The sequence below is a fragment of the Epargyreus clarus genome, unplaced genomic scaffold (assembly GCF_041222505.1).
Source record: "Epargyreus clarus isolate Ecla_fem2 unplaced genomic scaffold, WU_Ecla_fem_2.2 ptg000023l, whole genome shotgun sequence".
Taxonomy (NCBI): Eukaryota; Metazoa; Arthropoda; class Insecta; order Lepidoptera; family Hesperiidae; genus Epargyreus; species Epargyreus clarus.
Genome location: NW_027332230.1, coordinates 12,323,027 through 12,343,749, shown reverse-complemented (window position 1 = coordinate 12,343,749; position 20,723 = coordinate 12,323,027). Strand labels below are relative to the sequence as shown.

Genomic DNA, 20,723 nt, shown 5'->3' with positions numbered 1-20,723 from the left:
GAAGTTTTCGTTCGGTAAAGTGTTATTTCTATTAAGTTATAGTAATAAATAAAAAAGGAGGTGAGTAGCCTTTTTCTTTTAAGAAATTAATTACTTCTAAATAATTGTCATTAGCATGCGATTTTTAGCTTGCTTCTCTGACCTTTTTAGGTTATGTCGAATGATTTTAAATGACTAAAGCATACCTATATTACAATAAATGTAACTTTATTCATTTATTTATTTTTTAATAAGAATAAAATGCTTTTATTTTTGGTATGTAGTCGAAGTTACGGTTGTTTTAACTGTGTGAACGTCTTAACGGGTTTTTGTCTCCGTTTCGGCGTTTCTCTAAGTTCCAGGGATGGAGGAAACCAGTCCGCCTGCGCGTACATCGAGTGTCGACGTTACCAGGGATGCCAAGGAACGTAATCCGAGCAAAGCACCGGCGGCTAACAAGAGAAAGCGAGTATAGTTCGTCCAGTACAGAATCTACTAATAGCTCTTCTTCTGAATCGAGCTCATCATCAAACGAAGTCGAAAAACATCGAAAGAGGCGCTCTCATCATAACCGTAAGTCGAATTAACTAATTCACGCAGTTGGTGTGCTTCAAAATAAAATTTCTTCAAATCACTATCAACCGAGATAATATAGTTAGTGATGATCGCGTAGACTCTTATATAATTGGCGAGTTTTTTGATGAAAGTTTAGAGTCAGTCAACAATGAACCGACCAAAGGGACGTCAGTGTAAATACTCTACTCCTTAATGCATGCATACTAGGATAAAAGAACTAACTGTTCCACGTGCTTCGGAGGACATACTCCGAAACTGAAGGACATTTCGCTCCAAAAACAGTACTTACGCTCACCTGTTTTTACTAACCACGATTCTAACGACGAAATCAAGCGTTATGATCGTTCAAAGCTTATTGCTTACATTCAGAACGTTTTTTGCAGGCTTAATTTATGTCCTGTTAAAACAATTTGAAATTCTTCAAAAAGATATGAATAATTCTCTTATCTGGACACAATTTAATGAAACTGATTTAAATTACGTAAGCGTGCATGCAAACATTAGCGAGATTTTTCCACAGGGTGAATATTCCAAGGTGATATTATGCAGTTAGTGTGTGGTCACGGAGCTGAACTTGTCCTGCACAGACGTGAGGGTATCCTGGCTGCCGTCAGTGATCCCTACAATAAATCCACGTTGCGGAAGGTACCACCTTCATGCTCAACGCTGTGCGTGCTCAAAAGGCGTGAACAAAAATGTTTTGGGCAATAGACAAGGATCGCAACTCTGCGCCGCAGAACGATCCGGGAACTTCCTCGAGAGTCCAAAATTCCTCGGAGGAAAACCTAACACTCATCCAGAAATAGCGTGCACCCAAAAACAAGAAGGCAAGAAAATCGGGACTCCTTTCGGGGAAGAGATAGCAAGTTGACGCGAGGACATGGACAACTTACGGCATAAAAAGCTGCGAGAACCCACTCTCCCATATCCCGCCGGGATAGGAGGGATCAAACTAATAAGAGGTATTGACTCGCCGAGTCAACCTTTTCATGCGGGCCAACTTCGGTTGTTTTACCACCGCTGGGAGTTGATGGGGGCACCGCCCTACATCCTCAAAATAATAATGCTTACCGGACACCATTCAAGGCAAGAACCTTTGCTTAAACTGCCAAAATTTCAACATCAAACACTACAATCACAGGAAATGTCGCAAATAATACACAAGATGCTAAAGCAAGATGTACTCAAAGTGGCGAGATTCTCTCCCAGTTTCATTACGACAGTATTCCTACGACCCAAAAGCTACGGCACATAAGACCAACTTTCAATCTAAAGAAGTTAGACGAATTTGTCCACGAACAAAAATTCTAATTGATAAATGTGCAACGTGTTCCGGTTTTACTACAGCCTCACCACGACTGGTTGTCGAAAATAGATCTCTACCAAACTTACTTTCATCTGCCAGTAGTAGCATCTCACATGCGTTTTCTGCGATTGATGTATGCCAACACGCCACTAGAAATGACATGCCTGCCTTTCGGACTCGGCTCTGCCCCGAAAGCATTTGCCTCTCTATCGAATTCGATCGTTCAATACTTAGAAGGCAAGGTGTTCGGATCCTAATATATTGGGACGACTTCCTTTTGGTAAATTAGGACCCAGCCTTACTACGCCAGCATATGGAACTCACAATGCATGCGCTAGCATTTCTGGGCTGGAAAATAAACTCGGAGAAGTCTATCCTCACACCACAGAGGACTCTAGAATTTCTAGGCGTATTTTGGGACTCCTGGAGCAACCTGAAATATTTTTCGGAGAGGTTAGCCACCCGAATAGAAGCGGAAACTTCAACCATGTGAGCGAGAGGGAAGTCGAAATTCAGAGATCTACAGAGGATCATGGGAATGATGAATTTCGCGAGTTTTGTAATTGTAAGAGGTCGCCTTCATTATCGGTTACTTCAAGCGTAGTCATACAATGATGAAACTGCCAAAATCAACCATCCTACCTTTATCTTTTTTCAAATTCGATCAGACCTAGAATTAGGGTTAATGAACTGCACACGAAATTCTGTTATACATCCTCCACCGACAACTCAGTATATCACGTCGGACGCCCGCGGCATTTTCAAATCAATTCAAATCAAATTTCTTTATTCAAAATAGGTTCTTTACCGAGCACTTTTTGAATGTCGTTATATCTACCACCACTTCGCAAGGTTTTTCGTTATGGAGAAGAAGCGGCGAAAGAAACTCCATAAGCCAAGCTAGACAACCTGAGCATGTGGGGCGAATAGTCATCTGCACAACAGGATTTGCACTGCAGTCAGAAGGGAATTATTGTCATCTATGGCGTGCTACAAGGACACGGTGAGCTCATGGAATAGAAAACCCTGATCATACAGTGCGACAACAGCACAGTGGTCGCCTACCTCCGAAGAGAAGGAGGCACGAAAATCTGGTGGTCTCACGGGCCTCACTGCGAAAGTATTCGCCACTGTGTGGATCGGAATGGAATACATATGTCGGCTTACCATATCCCAGGGCACTACAATTGTCATGCCGATCATTTGTTTCGCAAGAAAGCTCCTCCGGAGTGGCACTTGCTGCCTCGTTTAACGGAAATAGTGTTTAAGAAATGGGGCACGCAAACAGGTTTGCATCTAGCATAGCACATGTTGTGCCAGAATATTGCAGTCTCGATTAAATGGACAAGTCTGCGGCCCTCCACGATGCTCTGAGTACAGAATGGCACTTCCCCTTAGCGTGGGGTTTTCCGCCACCGCATCTTGAACCGAGAGTTCTAACCTACATGAACAACGCCTCAGGGACATTCCTCATAGTGGCACCCAGATGAAAGAATGTGTTCTGGAGACCAGACTTGAAGAACAAAACCTTAGTGTCCCCGTATATTATACGTAATCTGTCCCAACTACTAGTCGACCCGACAACGGGAATGCCTCCTCCTCAGGTGATGGACGAAGTCTGGAAATGTGGGCGTGGGACCAGTTCTTAACAAAAAATTGGTCACCTCAGTCAAAATTATTACTGTCCTCAGGGTGGCGTAAATCCACGCTGAACACTTATCGACCAGCTTGGAAAAGTTGGGTTACTTGGGCAAAGTACAACCCTGCCAATATTTACGATCCAAAGGGATCTAGCTAGGTACCTTGCTAATCTGCATCAGAAGAGGGGCTTGTCATATATTACTATATTGGTTCACACTTCACAAGTTTGTCGTTGCTAGCTTTACCAAACCTAATAAGTAATATGGATAAACTGAATTTCCGCTGTTTAGTAAAAGCTGTTAAGGCCATTGCGTTAGCCAAACCCAAAATAACCAAATCTCCTATCTGGATATCGATATTTCGGTTCACTATCTTGGTAACAAGAACCCTGATAACGCTAATTTGTACGATTCGTCTAAGATTACTGCTACTATTTTACATTTGTGCTCGGGACGACGTGTACACGATTTAACATCGTTAAGCATTTCCCCGGAACGTTGCATTGTGGAAAATGATTGTATTATTTTCAGGTCATTTTTTGGATCAAAAACGGATAGTAGCTATACTTATCAACAATCAGCTTGGAAATTAAGGACTGACGCTAACGACAAATCATTATACCCAGTTTATTGGGTTAAACGCTAATCAGCCTGCAGACTAAAAGGAATTTAGCTAAACCTCACAGCCTTTTCTTGACCTTAACCTAGAGCTTTAGTCGTACCATCATATCAGGTTGGATTAAGAAGCTCCTACTAGAAGCCGGCATACAGGCTATAGCAGGTAGTATTAGGTCATCTGTAGCATCCAAGAAATGGGTAGAACAATTTCCTTTAGGTGAAATCATGTCAAGAGGTAACTTGAGATCATCTAACACATAAAAATATTACATAGTCGTGATGTCTCTTGTGACCATACTGGTCCATCTGTAAACATTTGTAATCATTTATAAATCACTTTTGAAACGACTTAAGTTTAAACTTAAGTTAAATTCTTTTAAGTAAAATATTTTTGATCAGCAATCCAATCTTTGTTAATAACACCTATTTCGTTTAAGGACAAGTTGTTCTAGAACATTGTTATAGTTTCTTGTCGTATAATATTTACACTAAGACACTTTTTTGTTACTAATTGTTTTTGTTACTAATTACTATTACATAGTAAACATTATTTTCAGACCTCGGTTTTCTGTAGCAATTATTCACCACTTAATCACATTGGCTTGTTCCAGCACCACCAGGCGATAATAAACACGTCTCTCATAATTATTAGGTCGAATAACGGTACAGGACTGTTTAATACTTACGTTTTACCTGAAAATAAAACGTTTATTAAACATACTTACCTTATTCGACCTAAACTTTTAAAGCTGCCTGGTGTTATAAGAGACGCAATGAAGTAAAAACGTTATCTAAGGTATAACCTGCCAGTGGTGGCGCTGGTGTCGCAAACCTGCTATTGACCGGAAATGAACAAGCAATTGTTGCAGGAAACTAGGTATAGAGGGCGCGGCGGACCGGAAGTAAGTGACTAGCAACAAGCGGAAACGGAAGCCACTCTCATAATTATTAGGTCGAATAAGGTAAGTATGTTTAATAAACGTTTTATTTTCAGGTAAAACGTAAGTATTTAACGTTTAAACGAAGTTGTAAACAACACACAATAAGAATTTGCTATTTAATCAGTTATCTATTTCTATTAAAAAATTAATCCTAAAAACGGCGGTAACTTATTTGCCAAACTATTACTTTCTCATACTAAGCCGTAAGTCATGGTCATAACATCGAATAATTAGTTGATTAACCAGCAAATTCTTCAATGGTATGACTTATGTATGTTTCTAAAGAATTATACATAAATCATTTGTTATGTATAATCCTTAAGGATTAGTATGTCAATGTATGAAAAAATAAGTATTTTCTTCAAAATTTTCCTTTTCCATTAATTTGTCACATAATATTACTTCCCAGATTTTGATCCTTATAAGCAACACTATCAGATAGTGGAATAATATAGAGGGTGTATTTTTTTTCAAAATGAACTCGTTCGATTCCCGGTTAGGGAAAAAGTTATTTTAAAAAAGTAATGATGCATTTATAGTTTTTATCAAAATCGGCCTCGTAACTCCTTTCAGCATTTTTCGCTAATCCTTATATATACCTTATATACTTTCGGATTTGGCCCTGAAGGCCCGTTTTAAAAATTCACCCTGTATAGCAGCCGATTCTCAGACCTACGGAATATGCATATAAAATTTGGTGAAAATCGGTAAAGCCGTTTCGGAGGAGTGCGGTAACTAACATTGTGACACAAAAAATGTATAAATAAGATAAGGAAAATCATATACTCCTTAGCAAAACTAAGGGCAATTTAGAAGGTGGTAGAACCCTTTGTGGTTCGACTCCGGCGGCACCACCGCCACACCTATTTCTACCTAATAACAGCAGTGTTAGGCGCTGCTGTGTTCCGGTTTGAAGGGTGTGGTAAGGGAGACATACTTTTCCGAGGCGTTCCAGCTTAGTCCTCAGGGGTAGCGGCGCATCTGTGGCCGACCTCAGGTAGGAATATCTAATCCTATCTGGGGTTGATTACAGATGTCCATGGGCGGCAGTAGCCACTTACCATCAGGTGGACTGCATGCTCGTCTGCTACTCCAATATTATAAAAAAAAAAAAAAAAAAAAAAAAAAAACTGCGCTATGTACCCGCGGGCGACAGAGGGCAGCGGGGAGTGCCGAGAGGACTCGCACTGTCTTCGTCCCGGTGATATCTACAAGTTGCTGTTGCGACGCGACTCGTTTCTATATTCAGAGCGTACTAAAAGTTTTGCGTGGACTCTACTAGTTGTGTTCTACTACTAACAGACGTTTCGGTCTATAGGATTTTGCAAATCTACATCTGTACATCTTTTTTTCGGGGCTAACTATACGTTATACTATAGCATTTATGTATAAAAAAACTATACATAAATAAAAGTAATATACATAAGGAAAATATATTTCCTTAATAAAAAATACATAATTTCATACTTACTTCTGACATCGAGAACCATTTTCAAAAACGCCTTATGTTCGCTATCATAGTTTCTATTCCTGGTTTTTACTATGCAGTCGTAAAGTTTATTCTGTAAATAAATTGTATTCTCATAAGATATATTATAAAATATTATATACACAAACCTGACTATAAGTAGTAATTTACTTTCTAAACACTAACGCAAGTTATAAAACTGTATATAAATATCTGCATGTAATAAATTACATACGGAAAATTAATGCAATAAAATTGAAAAATAATGTAATATAGATATAATTTCATTACATGTGTAGTGTACAATACCAATTGGGTATTGTACAATATACATTGTTATGATACAATATATTCTTATACATAAATTTAATTTAATTTTTGAGCCACCAACATACTGTATTATTGTTTATTAACTTTTAAACATGAACCAAACGTATACGACTAATTTCACTAAGTTCAATATTTAATTCTGATTATACACACACTTTTACACAGAGAACTTTACAAATAACTATAATATAAACTCACAGTGGTAGATCGTTTCGCGACGGCCGGCACACTGGGAATGGTCTTGGGCGGCGGCGACGGCAACATAGTGCTCTCTCGCTTATTCACCGTCGCGTACACGGGCACTTCTCGCATCTCTGTCTCGCCGTACAGGAAGTCTAGCGGGTCGTACTCTTCGTACACGCTGCTTGAACACTCGCTTGGCACTACGTACTCTGGGAATTAATGTAAAATATTTACATCAGTATAATTATAAGTTTAAGTCAGTATAGTTATAGTGTTAAAAATAATTTAAAAATAAATAAAAAAATTTTAGTTTCTAAACCAAACGAAGATTTCTGTGGTAACTGACTCAAATAATGTTAAACCTAGGCTCAGAACAAAATTATAAATTCTTGCTGTAAATGTTTGCCTGACCTCCAATTAAGAATGTTGCAGACCAGTGCGAGGAGTAGTGAGACGAATCATACTAATAAAAGTATTTATTTCCTTCGGAAAGCTATTGGCTTAAATTAATCACTGTGAATGTTACATGTATGTATACTCTATAGATGTCTTTAAAATCGGATATAAATTAATCAACACTAGAGAATATTTCACTTTTCCTATATGCCATTGTAAACTTCCCTTGTGTAATATTATTTATATGAAACCCAGTTTACATGTTCTAACCGCCATAAAACTAGTTCCAAAAATACCCACCATATCCCAACATCAAAATTGGACCGCAAAATTATTCACGTACACATTTGGAAGAACCAACATTAATCTAAGGACCCAATAGAATAACCCCATAGACGCTTATTTACAAAAGCCAAAAAAATCATTAGCGCTGCATTCTAATGATAATGATGAGTGCAGTCACATGATGATGATTCGAGCACATAACATTATTAATTATCAACCAATCCAATTTTGGTGTAAAAAAATCGAATTTTGACAATATCTAGTATGAATGGATTGTCAAATGTACGATTATTGGTAGACAAAACTGTGGATAGATTGATTATTAATATCGGTATAAGATTAAGATCATTCAACTAATTAGAAACACCGATGACATCATTAATAAACAAACAAAACCGTAGCTTACAAGAAATCCCAAAACGAAACAATCTTTGAACTTACTGTACGAAAAACATGTTTTGCAATGATTTTGAGAATCTAATGAACTGAAAAATAAATGAATGTGATGGCAAATTTTATGTTTTATAATAAATGAAGATTTAGAAATACTATTGTACTACTATAACAAAAATATTACACATACTAAATAATTTGGATTAATTTAAATATTTTAAAAAATATTCTACTAAGAATTGTCTTCATTGTTTTTCATAAGGATCTCATATGTTCAAAATAAACGACCATAAAACAAAACACGAAGAGGACATAGACAGAAAATAATCCAGGATTTAAACGATCTAATACAATTAACAATTAACATCTTTTTTCGACAAACATTGTTAAATCACATTATTTATAAACATCAACCCATTATTGTCTCATTGTTGGGTTTGGATTTTCTCACCAAACAAGAAGGAATAATTAGTTACAGATTTTCAATCAAACTATCTAACGTCCATTATTAATATTCAATCTATCGAATGTTTTGCCTACCAAAGATCGATACGTGTAAATACATCATACTAGAAATTAACAAATTTCTATCTTCAGTATGCAAAATTTGGATAGATCGAGTATTGAAAACGGGCCTAAATTTGCCATCACAAACAATGAGAGAATGAGACACAAACCACTCACCAGCATGACTTTGGTCAGTGACGGTTAGTAGCGGGTCGAACGCCTCTAACACACTGACCCTTACGCTACCTTGGCTGCCGGCGGAATTCCGCCCGAAGTCGATCAGGTTCAGGGACTTTGGTAGGCTGCCCACTGTGTCATTTGACTCGTTCGACTGGAAAATGTTCGTTAACTTTAGTTGTGTTTAGTTGGCACTTAAAAAAATCACCCTGTATGTATATACGTAAACTGTTTCTTAAGAAAAAAAGAAGTCTGAAACGAGTCAAAAAAACTAAAGTAATTCATCTATAGTCTGATTCATAATTAGGTGTCCAAAATGTAAACAAAGAAATGTCACTGTCAAAATACTATTACAGCCACAGGTATTGTAAACCCTAACAAAATAACAAGAAACAAAAACTGTAACAAACTCAACAAAAAACTTAAGCGAAACGATTCCGACTGTGTTACTATTATCACATTTTAATTTTCTACCATAAACCTTGTTTTTATTATTATTACTGTATGGAACGAAATTGAGGTAATATAAATATTAGAAAATGGGAATTGATCTTAATTTATTTAGATTATTATTTTTTACTTTAATATCTTCAAAAATTAGAAACTACCATTTGAAATGTATTTTCTTGATAGGTCAACACTTTTGTTTACATTTTGGACACCTAATTATGAATCGGACTATATATTTATTTATTTTACCTAACATACTCAGACACACACTACGATATATATACCTTCGTATTTTATAATGCATAATTTTAAGAAACTTACATGTTTATTATTTGCGTTATAGAACTGCGGAATTACCTTATCAGAAATAAGTAAAATATTAGTCAGATGTGAGGATAAACAAAATTAAAACTATTCTACTTATTTACTAACTTATGCAGTATTTTCCCTGCTATTACATTTTATCTACCTCATTCACAGATTAGTAAAGATTACTCGCTCCTAACAAGAAAATGTAACCTTTTGACAATTGACACTTTCATCTATTTTCCTATTTAAAAAATATTTAAAAAGTGTAGTTTTCAGATCATTTACGAATGAAACGATATTTCTTCGCACTTTTTCTTCGATTTCGTGTCTTAACTGCGCATGTCGGCATTGTTCCGCGTAAATTACACCATTACAGCCATTAAACGGCTGACAGAATTGTCAACAGTTTAAGTCATTTAATGGCTTCCTTCAATTACAAGGCGATGAGATATCTATACTTATCTATAACCTCATTAAATACATTACAAGGGTAAATTTAATAAAGTAAAACTTATTATATTTCTTTGGTTGGTATGGACTAAGCTTTGTTCATTACGACGACTCTCCAAATTGTTTTAGTTAGACTTACCCCTATACTGACTTCAGACGACTTTCGCGACACGTTACTCTCGACGCTGTCTCTTGAAGGTTCATTCTTCACCACCGTTTGAGATACTTGACTGTTGTTATTATTTGCGTTTCCTGGTGCATTCGTCGGCGGGTACAGGTGCATTTGACTCAGTTGTGGATACAGGCTTGCCGGCCTCGTTGGTCGGGAGATCATGTTTGTTGTATTGTAGTTGTAGGATGGGGATTGTGTGTGGGATTGTGGGTGTGGTGGGGGTGGATAGCCGTACGGCGCTGGAGTGGCCATTCTCGTTTGACTGTAATGGATGGTTGGGACGTACATTGGTGGATTGGTCGCCGCGTAGGGGGGAGGCTGTTCAGGAGGTGGCATGTTTGGTGGATAGTAAGCGTACACAGGCATTCCAGCGTTCGGTGCCGGCATTCCGTATGGCGATGCCGGCGGATATGGGGGTATCCCATATGGCTGCTGATATGCATATGCATATTGTGCATTGTATGGGTACCCCGGAATGTGATTGTAGGGATGGTTGTTCATTGTGGGTCCCGGTTCAGCTGTATTAAGGTTCAATTCTTCAGTCTGTTGTCCCAACCTGAAATTTGTAAGTGCCAATAAATACATAATATTTTTTCCAGAATTATACTAGTTCTTGGTAAAAATTAATTGAGTTCCTTACTTGCTAATCTGATCAATGTAATCCTTGAGTGATGCATGAGAATCTTTTGTAGCACTTTTACTGGTGGGGCTTGAAAATGAAATCAAATCACTGGTTTCTGCTCTTGAAGGACTAGTTCCTGTAGATCTGTAAAGAAGTCATCAATATCATCATCAGTGCAAGCTCGCCACAAACTTGTTGTGAAAATGTGTCACATATATTCTAAAACTTAATATACTCAAAGAAATAGCATTGAATCAAGCCATAACTAATATCACGGTACAAATATCTATATATAGATCCTTATACTGTGCTAATATCTTATATACTGATGATATTCAAAACATCTGCACATTTTGAAAAGTACCGAGATTTTTAAGTCCGGCATGACGTTACATTACGAAAACTAATGCATTTACCACACTTTTATTACACTTATTATTGCATACTAATTACTCATGTGATGCTAATTAATTCAAAATTAAGTAACATGATCATAAAAAAGAAGCATTCAATTTTAATTACCCATAAAAGACTATCGAGATGCATATCTTACTAATAACCCATATTTTAATCGTAAACTCCATATATATTGTATACCTTGTATTACAAATTTATCTCATTTCTCTACTTATATGACCAAATAAATAAGATAAAGGCGCTATCTAAAATATGTACTATAAAGAACATTATAAATTGCAACAAAATCGAAAGAAAAGTGTTATAAACAAAACATCAGTAGTATCACTTTGATGCTACTTAGATAAGAAATAATTATAGAAATAATTGTGATAATTGTCGATGCATCGAATCACGGCTTGTTTACAAATATAGAAGCGCGAGACCAATGCCAACTATTGAAGCAGCATCTAATATTAGTGGTTAAGTAAGTAAATACTAAAAGGACAATAAAACAACTCTAGATGGGTTGGTTGTCACACTTATTTCTGTCTTATGATATCGATATTTTCGCTCATGACTAAACTGATCATTTGAGGCGCTCCAAATTGGAGTAACAGCCCATCTGTAATCAGCTTTATATTAGACTTCTGTTTTATTTAGATTACAGATGTCAATGACAGTATCAATGGACTTTATTGTTAGCACTTGCTTGATAAGTTTATTGCTAAAAATAGGGCTAAGATGGCAATTGATAGCTCTAATCGTTTTCAGAGGACCTGAAAGAGGCCGAAATAGAGGTAAACATTATTTTGTGTTGGATCTCCAAGACTCCACAGCATGCGACGCGATTTTTAGCTTGTATAACATCCAATCTCTCCAAATGGAGACGGTTCAAGACTTTACTCTCAATAGTGAAACATTAAAACTATTACCTAAATATGTTTCTTATAATGCAATCTCTGCATGAACATGCATAATCATTCTGCTGCTAGTTGAGGACTATTCGTAATTAAAAAGGTGTTTATTTTGCGTAAAATGAAAACAATTAAAACAATCTATTACTGAAAAAAAAAGTTTTGTACGCACGTGAGAAGTTATACTTCTTGGCGTAAGTAATGTGTTACATCAGCACTTACAACTTTGTCTTACGATTAAACCACACATATCTTTTTCCAAACATGCCAAAAGACGACCTTCGAAACCCTTAGTCTCCACACTTACCTAGGGTTATCCGCAGAAGATGTTCTCCGTGGGGGTTTCCTGGGCGGCGGGGGCAGCGCGGGCGGCGGCCCGTCGGTCTCCTCGCGTCGGCGCACACTAGCGTTGCCGCTGTCCCGCTCATTATCTGCGATGTCGATAACATTATCTATCGCCGAATGTTTATAACTTTTATAGATTGTTCGTTATTATCGATAAACGCGAATCCGTTTGTTGTCGTCACATGTTTTTGTCGCTGCGTGACCTTTCTAAAGACTGCTAAAATCCTTTAATCCTTGACTAATTATTAATTAACTCCGTTCCTAGCGTTCAGCGCAGTAGTTAAAAAAATATGATATAATCATAGACGATTGGTAACTGCTGATATAATAATTTTAATTCACAAATGTAAGTGACCATGACTCTACTACATAGGAATATGGGAAAAGATTTTAATCAGTAAAGCGTGCCGAATACGTAAGATCTTGTAAAATACTTAAAGCGGCTACGACCTCTCTACAAGAGAAAAAAAAAGAGAGAGAGAGAGGGAGAGAGAGAGAGGGAGAGAGAGAGAGAAGGATATAAGCTCTTTTTCTCTTTTCTCCTCTCTCTCGCAGGGAAGCCAAAAATAGAAAATTTCAGAAACAAACACTAGAGTACAGTGGTACATCAATAAAATCGTAACCAATAAATTGTTAAAATATGATAAGAATTATTTATTAATTAATTAACTATTTAAAAGTACGCTTTATAATTTGTAATCTACCACTTCCGTAGTGGATTACACGCAATCCAGTTCCTTTGTACTCAGAGAAACAATCTAAAGTATACAACGTAGTACAATATAGTCCATTATAACACAGAACAACTTAATATTTCATTGAAATAGATAATTTATATTGCATATCTTTCATCAATAAATATTAATTACGATTACTATACACTCATTATCAAGTCGTATTATACAACGAGCGGTGCCCTACGGTTTCACCTGCTTTTAAAAGCGTAAATACTCGGGAAGTTTAATGCGATATTTTTTTTCACACGGAATTGTTTTTCTAAAATAAAAGTAGAGAAGTTATTCCTTTATAACCGGCAATATAATGAGCAATAAGCCAGTGAAAATACTGTCAAAATCGGTCCAATCGTTTCGAAAATTACTCAGAACAAACCGACATACAGGTAAACAAAGATTTTAATATATTTTTGTTTTAAAAACCTTTTTAACCGACTTCAAAAAGGAGGAGTAGAACATATTCGGCTGTATGTTTTTTTTATATGTTTTAATTAAAATCTGTTTCTTTGCCATTACAAACAGACACTTCAATTTAATTTATTTGTAATAGATAATAAGTGATAGTAGACAGATTTTAACCCCACAAAATATAACAACACCATCAAAATGAATCACTAATCTACCACACATCGTATTTTTAACTCAACAAGTTTTTAAATTGTTTTATTTGTTCTCTTTGTTTGAACGTACCACATATTGAATTGAGGACAATTCCTGACAGAGACAGATCATCAAATCAATTGTCTGGTACGGCGGTTTATTTGCTGTGGGGTGAAACATGTCTGAACAACTTGTTAAGTGTTACCTACACTATGAATGGAATTCTATTGTATAGTGTTATTTATACTACAAATATAATGATAAAGTTAAATATGTAAAATTAATAAGGTAGGATATAATGATAATGGAAATGTGAAATTAATTCGATAGTAAGGGAGCGATAGCCTAGTGGTTTTGAATCCCACACACCTCAGATTGCACAAGACATGTGCATATAAGAAATTAATTAATTATCGCAATTTAATTATCGCAGAGTTAATGAGGAGATGTAAAATTATGAAATAGATTATATGTTAAATCATCATCATAATAATCTTATTACTAGGAACTTGTCTTCTCGGCACAGAGTAAGCCAAGGTAGGACATTTACTTTGTATAGTAATCGAACTACCACACATGCTTACATAGGTTTCCTTACAATATTTTTCTTTACTAAAAGGTGATGCAATAATTCATCTCTAGTATGCACATAACAGGTATTTAATGCATCATATTTAAACCTCAACCATCTTGAGAGGCTTGAAATTCATATCATTAAGCTATCACTGCTTTTTGATATTTAATAATATCTGTACAATTTATTTACTATTACAATATCTTATATATAATATATTTGTGTCACAATGTTAGTTACCTATCTCCTCCAAAACGGCTTTGCCGATTTTCACCAAATTTTATATGCATATTCAATAGGTCTGAGAATCGGCTACTATCTATTTTTCATACCCCTAAGTTATAAGGGTTGTTCACCCTTAACATTTTTTTATTTATATGGCAACACAATGTTTGCCGGGTCAGCTAGTTATATATAAGTCTGTAACTGAGTCTACAGATAATTTTGTAAATGTTAATGTTAACTTTAAAGTTTAATTTACAGCTACTATGTCACTTATTACTTTATTCGCAATACATTTGCAATATCTAAATGCTCTAAACAACAATGGCCTAAATATTAATATATTATCTTTGATTGAACTCAATCAGCGCTCTAATTCATATATCAGAAACAAGGTTAATGAACTCTGCTTCCTTTATAATAGTATTGTTATCACTCAAATATATAAGCATGAGCATTGAACAATCTATATATTCTTGAAATTATATTTCTCTCTTTGATGTTGGCTGACATATGACTTATGAGGCAACAATTTTAGTAATTGAGAGTGACACTGCAACTACCATCATCTTTTGAAGAACCTGTTCAACAAAGAGTTGGTTACAGACATCAAGGCAGTGGAGGGTTAACATCGAGTGGATTGGAAGTCCTTTTGCTACTCCACAACTTTATAGAGAAGAAACTGGTAAGAAGCTCAGAATTGGAACTCACATGACACTGAATTGTATGATTTAATTTTTATTCAAATTCAATTTTCTAATACTTTTCCACTACTGCGGATGGCTCTTTTTACAAATTACGACGGATTGAAGGTCTAAACGTAAGTCCATGTAGTATACAAGACTAGAATTGGTCTATTGGACAATAAATGTTTAGTATTAATAAATAAACATTTCATACTCGTAAACTTCAACTCATGTTTTTAACTTCATGTTCAAATCGATAGTGTTTTGGACCAAATAATGCTTGGTTTTTTATTAATTTGGATATGTTAATTGTATGTAATATTGTTTTTTTTTATGTTCTTCAGTATATTTAACATAGTATAAGTGTCTTCTAAAGAGGAGTTATCAATAAAAACATTATTCAAAACTGATAATCCAGCATAACATTAAAAATAAGCATACTATTTAAACGGTTACTTTAGTTTGATTACGAGTCAGTATGAGAGCCACAGTCAGCGCGATAAAAATTATAATAACAAGCGTATATCCTGTAAATAACGCAATTTTTAGGTAGACCTTGGATCATCTTTATCTCGGGAAGTAAACATAGTTGCGTCAGTTACCTGCTTTCGACAGTTTCTGCCTACGGAATTGTTCTAACGCCAAACTCTCCAAACTGAGAGCCTGCGCCTTCTCTAAGTCCGCTTGAAACTGTAGATCGTACTCAGACATAATCGATCATTTCAAAATTCACCTAAAACAATTATCGCAGGAAATAAGCGTGAGAATACAATAAATTACACTATTTTAATACAAAATCATTGTACCACGAAATCTACACTGTGCATTGTACAAACAAACGGTTATCACACCACAACAGATGTTCCACTATTATCTTACCGAAGGAAACTTCCCGATAACGCTTATTTATATTAATTTTCAAGACATTATACGATAAAATTTTGTTCAGCTGTGACAAACTTCAGAATACATCCATAGTTCACGATCGTTCAATTCATTGAATATTCCACAGATCACAGAATGATATACATCGACAACTATTTCTAGCGTCTTGTATTTTGCGCATTACGCAGTTGGTTAACACTCTAAGCTGTTGATGCCTAATGTACTTCAAGCTGTATCCGTTATACAAATATAGTCCGACAAACTGTAATATTCGTGTTGCAGTTTACAAAAAAGTAAAGTGTTTTCAGCTTCAGAGCGATTTATCAATTTCTCCATATAAAAAGTTTTTAATATTTACAATAATAAAAATCAGACCCTACATTGCTTGTCAATACAAGATCGTTAATATTTGCCACTTCATAAGACATTCTTCACACCCTATATTAAGCGTATCATCTATGCTTCACACACAAGTTCACACAACATGATCTTCACACACGACAAGCAACATTTCGATGGCCAGTAGCGCCCCTGCCACAGACAACTTTGTTGGACTATAATACCGCGTATAATGCGGATGACAGCGAGCGCGGTAGTTTTGAACATAGTGTGACATTGGTCTATATCCATGCGCCTTGCTAAGTTCTTAAACATTTAATTTATCCATAATAATTTATCCATAAGCACCAAATTTATTTCAATATACTCACATTATCTCTACTCACTGTTATAATATAGGTATGGATCTTAAATAACAACCTTTTGGTATTAAAATGCGGTAATTAGTTTATCGAAAATTGTTATTCATTAAAATAAATAGTATTATTACTTGATTATGATTTTATTGATAGGAAAAGGTTCTTTATTCGAATAGCTACGTTTTGCGCGTATCAACACTTTGGTACCTGAAAAGTTATAATTAAATTTTATATAGTAATGCATTGATACGAAAAGGCTAAATGAACTACAAATCCTTCCTATTTTTAGGGTAGCTATAAGTACCAGGATAAGCTTGCATACCGGAAAATTGTCCTACCCTAATGCGTTTTACTCTTTTACGAGATTTTTCTTGACTACTTTTATTACATATAACATCATATTTCATTGGTGAAGTAGTTCTGGATGATGTGCATTTTCCAACTGTTAAAAATTCATTTCTTCGAACTGGTGAAGCAAGTCGAGCTTGTGGTCGTATTTTTGTATACAGACTTTTGGCCTTTTTAGTTTTTCTTTTATCTCTGGTGACCCTTGATTTCTTTTGAGAATGGTCCTCGTCTGTATGAGTTGGAGAATGTCTGCCATTCGTGGCCATCTAGAATAAACAATATTATTCTACAACGACAAGGTACAAGGTAATTGCTAAAGAATTGTAACGATTTACTGAAATATTTTTTAGTATAATTTTATTCACTTGGGATTTTATTTAAATATTCACAGAATGTTTTAAATTAACTCTCAAGCACAATATTGTGTATTTGAAGTCTATACCGTATATAAACTTTATTAATTTTCAGAAAAAAATGATCGAACCTGTTCATAATATATGTCATCAGCATCTTGACGGTCACAGAAGTCCAGTAATTTATTACAGACAAGCCTCAAATTTTTTATTCGTTGTTTCTTTTTCTTTGTAGCGGTGTGTCTATCCACTTCGTCTAGTCTAAGAGTCCTGGAAATAGCGATAAATTCTGTTGAAACTATTTTAAAACAAGTAAAACAATGTTTTAGTATAAGTAGCTAGTATTTGTAGTACTATTTGTTTGGTTGATAAAGGAAAAGAGAACCATCTCATATAGGGATTTGTTCCAAAAGTTTCCAGTTGTAAGCAGTAACAGTACCTAAACCCTTCAAAACGGCGCTGTGTAGTGTAGGTAAAGGGTATAAAGTGAATTTAGCGTACGTAGGCTAAGTTAAAAAAAAAAATTGCTGAATAAAGTTGTTAATAGAATCTCAATACAATACAGAATCTCGATTCTTTACGTAGTTCATTATAATATTCTTGACGCATTTTAGCGGCTTATTTAAAATTTCGGAGGACACTTTTGGATCCACAGAGCCGGCTCTCTCAATTTATCTCTACACTTGAAATAAACTTAGAAGCAAACATACTTAATGACTTTTGGCTTGTTAATCACATTGACTTCCTTCTCGTCAATATCCATGGCAGTTTCCCAAATGTTTTTGAACAGTTGGCGGCGATCTGCATAGCTTTCTTCTTCGGTCATGGGATGATCCATTTTAAGGTGTTGGGTATATCTCCATTACAGTTTAAATATTTATGTTGTAAAATTTGTTTTATTTGTATTTATTGCCCAATAATGTTTTTTACAACACATATTTTTGTTTGTGTTGTTTTTATTTTAGGAAACCATTTTCGACTGATGGTTTACACTGATTTGTCACTTAGACAAATATTTTAATCACACTAAGTTTTTTTTTTAATTATGTCACTAACCAATCTATATTTTGTTTGGCGCACAGTGTAACACGTATAAAAATTATTACCTGTAAAATGAGTGACAAATGCATATAGCTAATAAGTTACATGGTTAAAAGCTGCACTCTTTTTATAGCACTGCTGGATTGATCTGCTAAGGAATAGGTGGAGAGGCTTCAGGCGTATTCAATGACTCTACACCAATCCGGGTGTTTATAAAAGTGCTTTAAAATATAAAGGTACATTTGAGTAACAAAATAAACTTATAAATAGGTGTATAAACATCTTAAGTATTTCAGATAGGTACTCTCTACTTGCCTCTTCGATATACCTAACTATGTAGCGCGGGTCAAATCAACAGGTTAGTAACGACTTTAACTCCCCAAAACCGTTCAGTAAGCGATCGACTCTCAAACGTTTAACCACCCAACCATATAAAACACGCGTTCCCTTCGCTACTTCGCAACTTTTATCCAACATTTATGTTTTATCACTCGCGAACGAAAGCCGAACATGTGTTTACGAGGGAACATATTATTTAGGAGCTTATTTCTTTCCAAAAGTATTCGTATTAATTTGAAATGATCCGAAAATGCCAAATAACTATGACCCCAACACGTTATGGGTTGCTCTCACTGAACATAGTGATGGCAACCTCTTCAATGTGTACCCAAAGCTCCTGGCTGAGCTCTTGCTGCAAGAGGAGGCGGCTAGGCTGGAAGGTGACACGAGCGAAGCGGAGAAGCTAGTGCTGCCCAGCGATAAGGAGTGGAGGCTGCAACAGTACTTCAATTTAGTATCCATGCAGAAGTGCTTCGGTACCGACGCGCAAGTATTTGTGTATAAATCAAAATAAAACTTAATATAGAAGAAAGACACTTCACCTACTTGCATTTTCTAAAGCAGTTTATATTGTGTTAAAACAGAGCTATTTAATAGATAGGTTTGAGGTATTCCAATATAACCTTAGACGGTAGCACCGACGATGTTAAAACGAGCTTTTAATCGCACCATGTCTACGCCACATATGCATAAAGTATGGTTCGACCATGACCCAACATGATATGAGTTAGAGTCACGAATGTATGTTTTACTTATAAGACGTACTTAACATAATATTAGAAGAAAATTCATTTCTCTGTATAAACACACTAAATCATTTCTATTAATTTGTGTGTTACCCGGCTTATCGGTGATCGAAAATAAAAACCTATCCTCCGAGCTAGAGGTGGTAAGGCCAATGTTGTCCAATTGGGGAGATACCACCGATACACCAATACCAAGCCTGAAGCAGTTTGTGGGTTTCGGTGAAAAAGTGTGGATACCAGTTGACTTACAATTATAAGGCGATCTTCTTGGTCCATAGAAGTGGTTAACGCATCTATGATCGGTTTTAGGTAGCTATTATATTGATCTGTATTCTGTACCTACCTGTACACAGTACCTATTCTATAAGAACTCCATACCATGGACGGCAGTGACCACTTACTATCAGATGGATTATTTGCTCGTTGGTTGCTCCGTCCTATAAAAAAACACGTGAACGTCCACTAAAGACCTGCTGAGTAATTTACCATATTTTACCAACAAACAATGGCAAAACAAAGGCATGGATATTTTTCCTTAAACTCTGTTTATTCTAATGACGGCGTTTAATTGCTTTACCAGTAAAATGTAATGGGTTGACCATGACCCGTCCCGTCATATGTAAGCTACATAAAGCAATCGCGGTTTCACGAAATTTTTAGAAATGTGTAAGTGTATTTTGTTTGCTTGATTAGAACTATACTTCGTATTTTTTTTTTGGTTTATGATTGCAATTATACGAGAACAGTTATACCTAATCATTCGTAACAGTTGCAAATATAGATTTATAATATATATTTTTTGTCCAAAAATTCAAAAGTGGAGTCATAATCAACCCCTTACTAGGATTCCAAAAATGCTTTTCGTTATACACAATTTCATTTATATTCTTAGGCGTATCACAGAAAAACAAAAAGCACCCAATGTGCCTTAAGAACTTTTACTTCAAAATTCACGTCAAAAAAGGAATCGTTTGTTAGGGAACTCCCAACAAATATTGATACAGGTCCCGTCTAAGGCACTCTAATCCACTGCATGT

General features: G+C 35.6%; 2 protein-coding genes across 3 annotated transcripts in view; both read right to left on the bottom strand.

Annotated features, from left to right (window-relative positions):
- The window catches only part of Pi3K68D (phosphatidylinositol-4-phosphate 3-kinase catalytic subunit Pi3K68D), a 43,220-nt gene extending 26,953 nt beyond the window's left edge, over positions 1–16,267 (bottom strand). The window contains exons 1-8 of the mRNA XM_073085459.1: positions 16,156–16,267; positions 15,879–16,009; positions 12,423–12,546; positions 10,821–10,946; positions 10,148–10,736; positions 8,800–8,953; positions 7,057–7,250; positions 6,532–6,622 (exon numbers count right to left, since the gene is read on the bottom strand). Of these exons, the coding sequence (XP_072941560.1) occupies positions 6,532–6,622; positions 7,057–7,250; positions 8,800–8,953; positions 10,148–10,736; positions 10,821–10,946; positions 12,423–12,546; positions 15,879–15,987 (1,387 nt within the window). The 5' untranslated portion in view covers positions 15,988–16,009; positions 16,156–16,267. The remainder of the gene's footprint in view (positions 1–6,531; positions 6,623–7,056; positions 7,251–8,799; positions 8,954–10,147; positions 10,737–10,820; positions 10,947–12,422; positions 12,547–15,878; positions 16,010–16,155) is intronic.
- A 707-nt stretch (positions 16,268–16,974) lies between these two features.
- LOC140751921 (uncharacterized) lies at positions 16,975–18,582 on the bottom strand. Of its 2 annotated transcripts, none has more exons than XM_073086033.1 (4): positions 18,271–18,582; positions 17,692–17,830; positions 17,182–17,473; positions 16,975–17,066 (listed from the first exon to the last, which is right to left on the bottom strand). In XM_073086033.1, exons 1-4 carry the CDS (start codon positions 18,396–18,398, stop codon positions 16,987–16,989), a joined length of 639 nt encoding a protein of 212 aa, XP_072942134.1. In that variant the 5' UTR covers positions 18,399–18,582; the 3' UTR covers positions 16,975–16,986. The 2 variants fall into 2 exon arrangements, with proteins under 2 accessions (XP_072942134.1, XP_072942135.1); XM_073086034.1 differs by having other exon boundaries at positions 17,198–17,473; positions 18,271–18,580.
- Between the last annotated feature and the right edge of the window lie 2,141 nt (positions 18,583–20,723).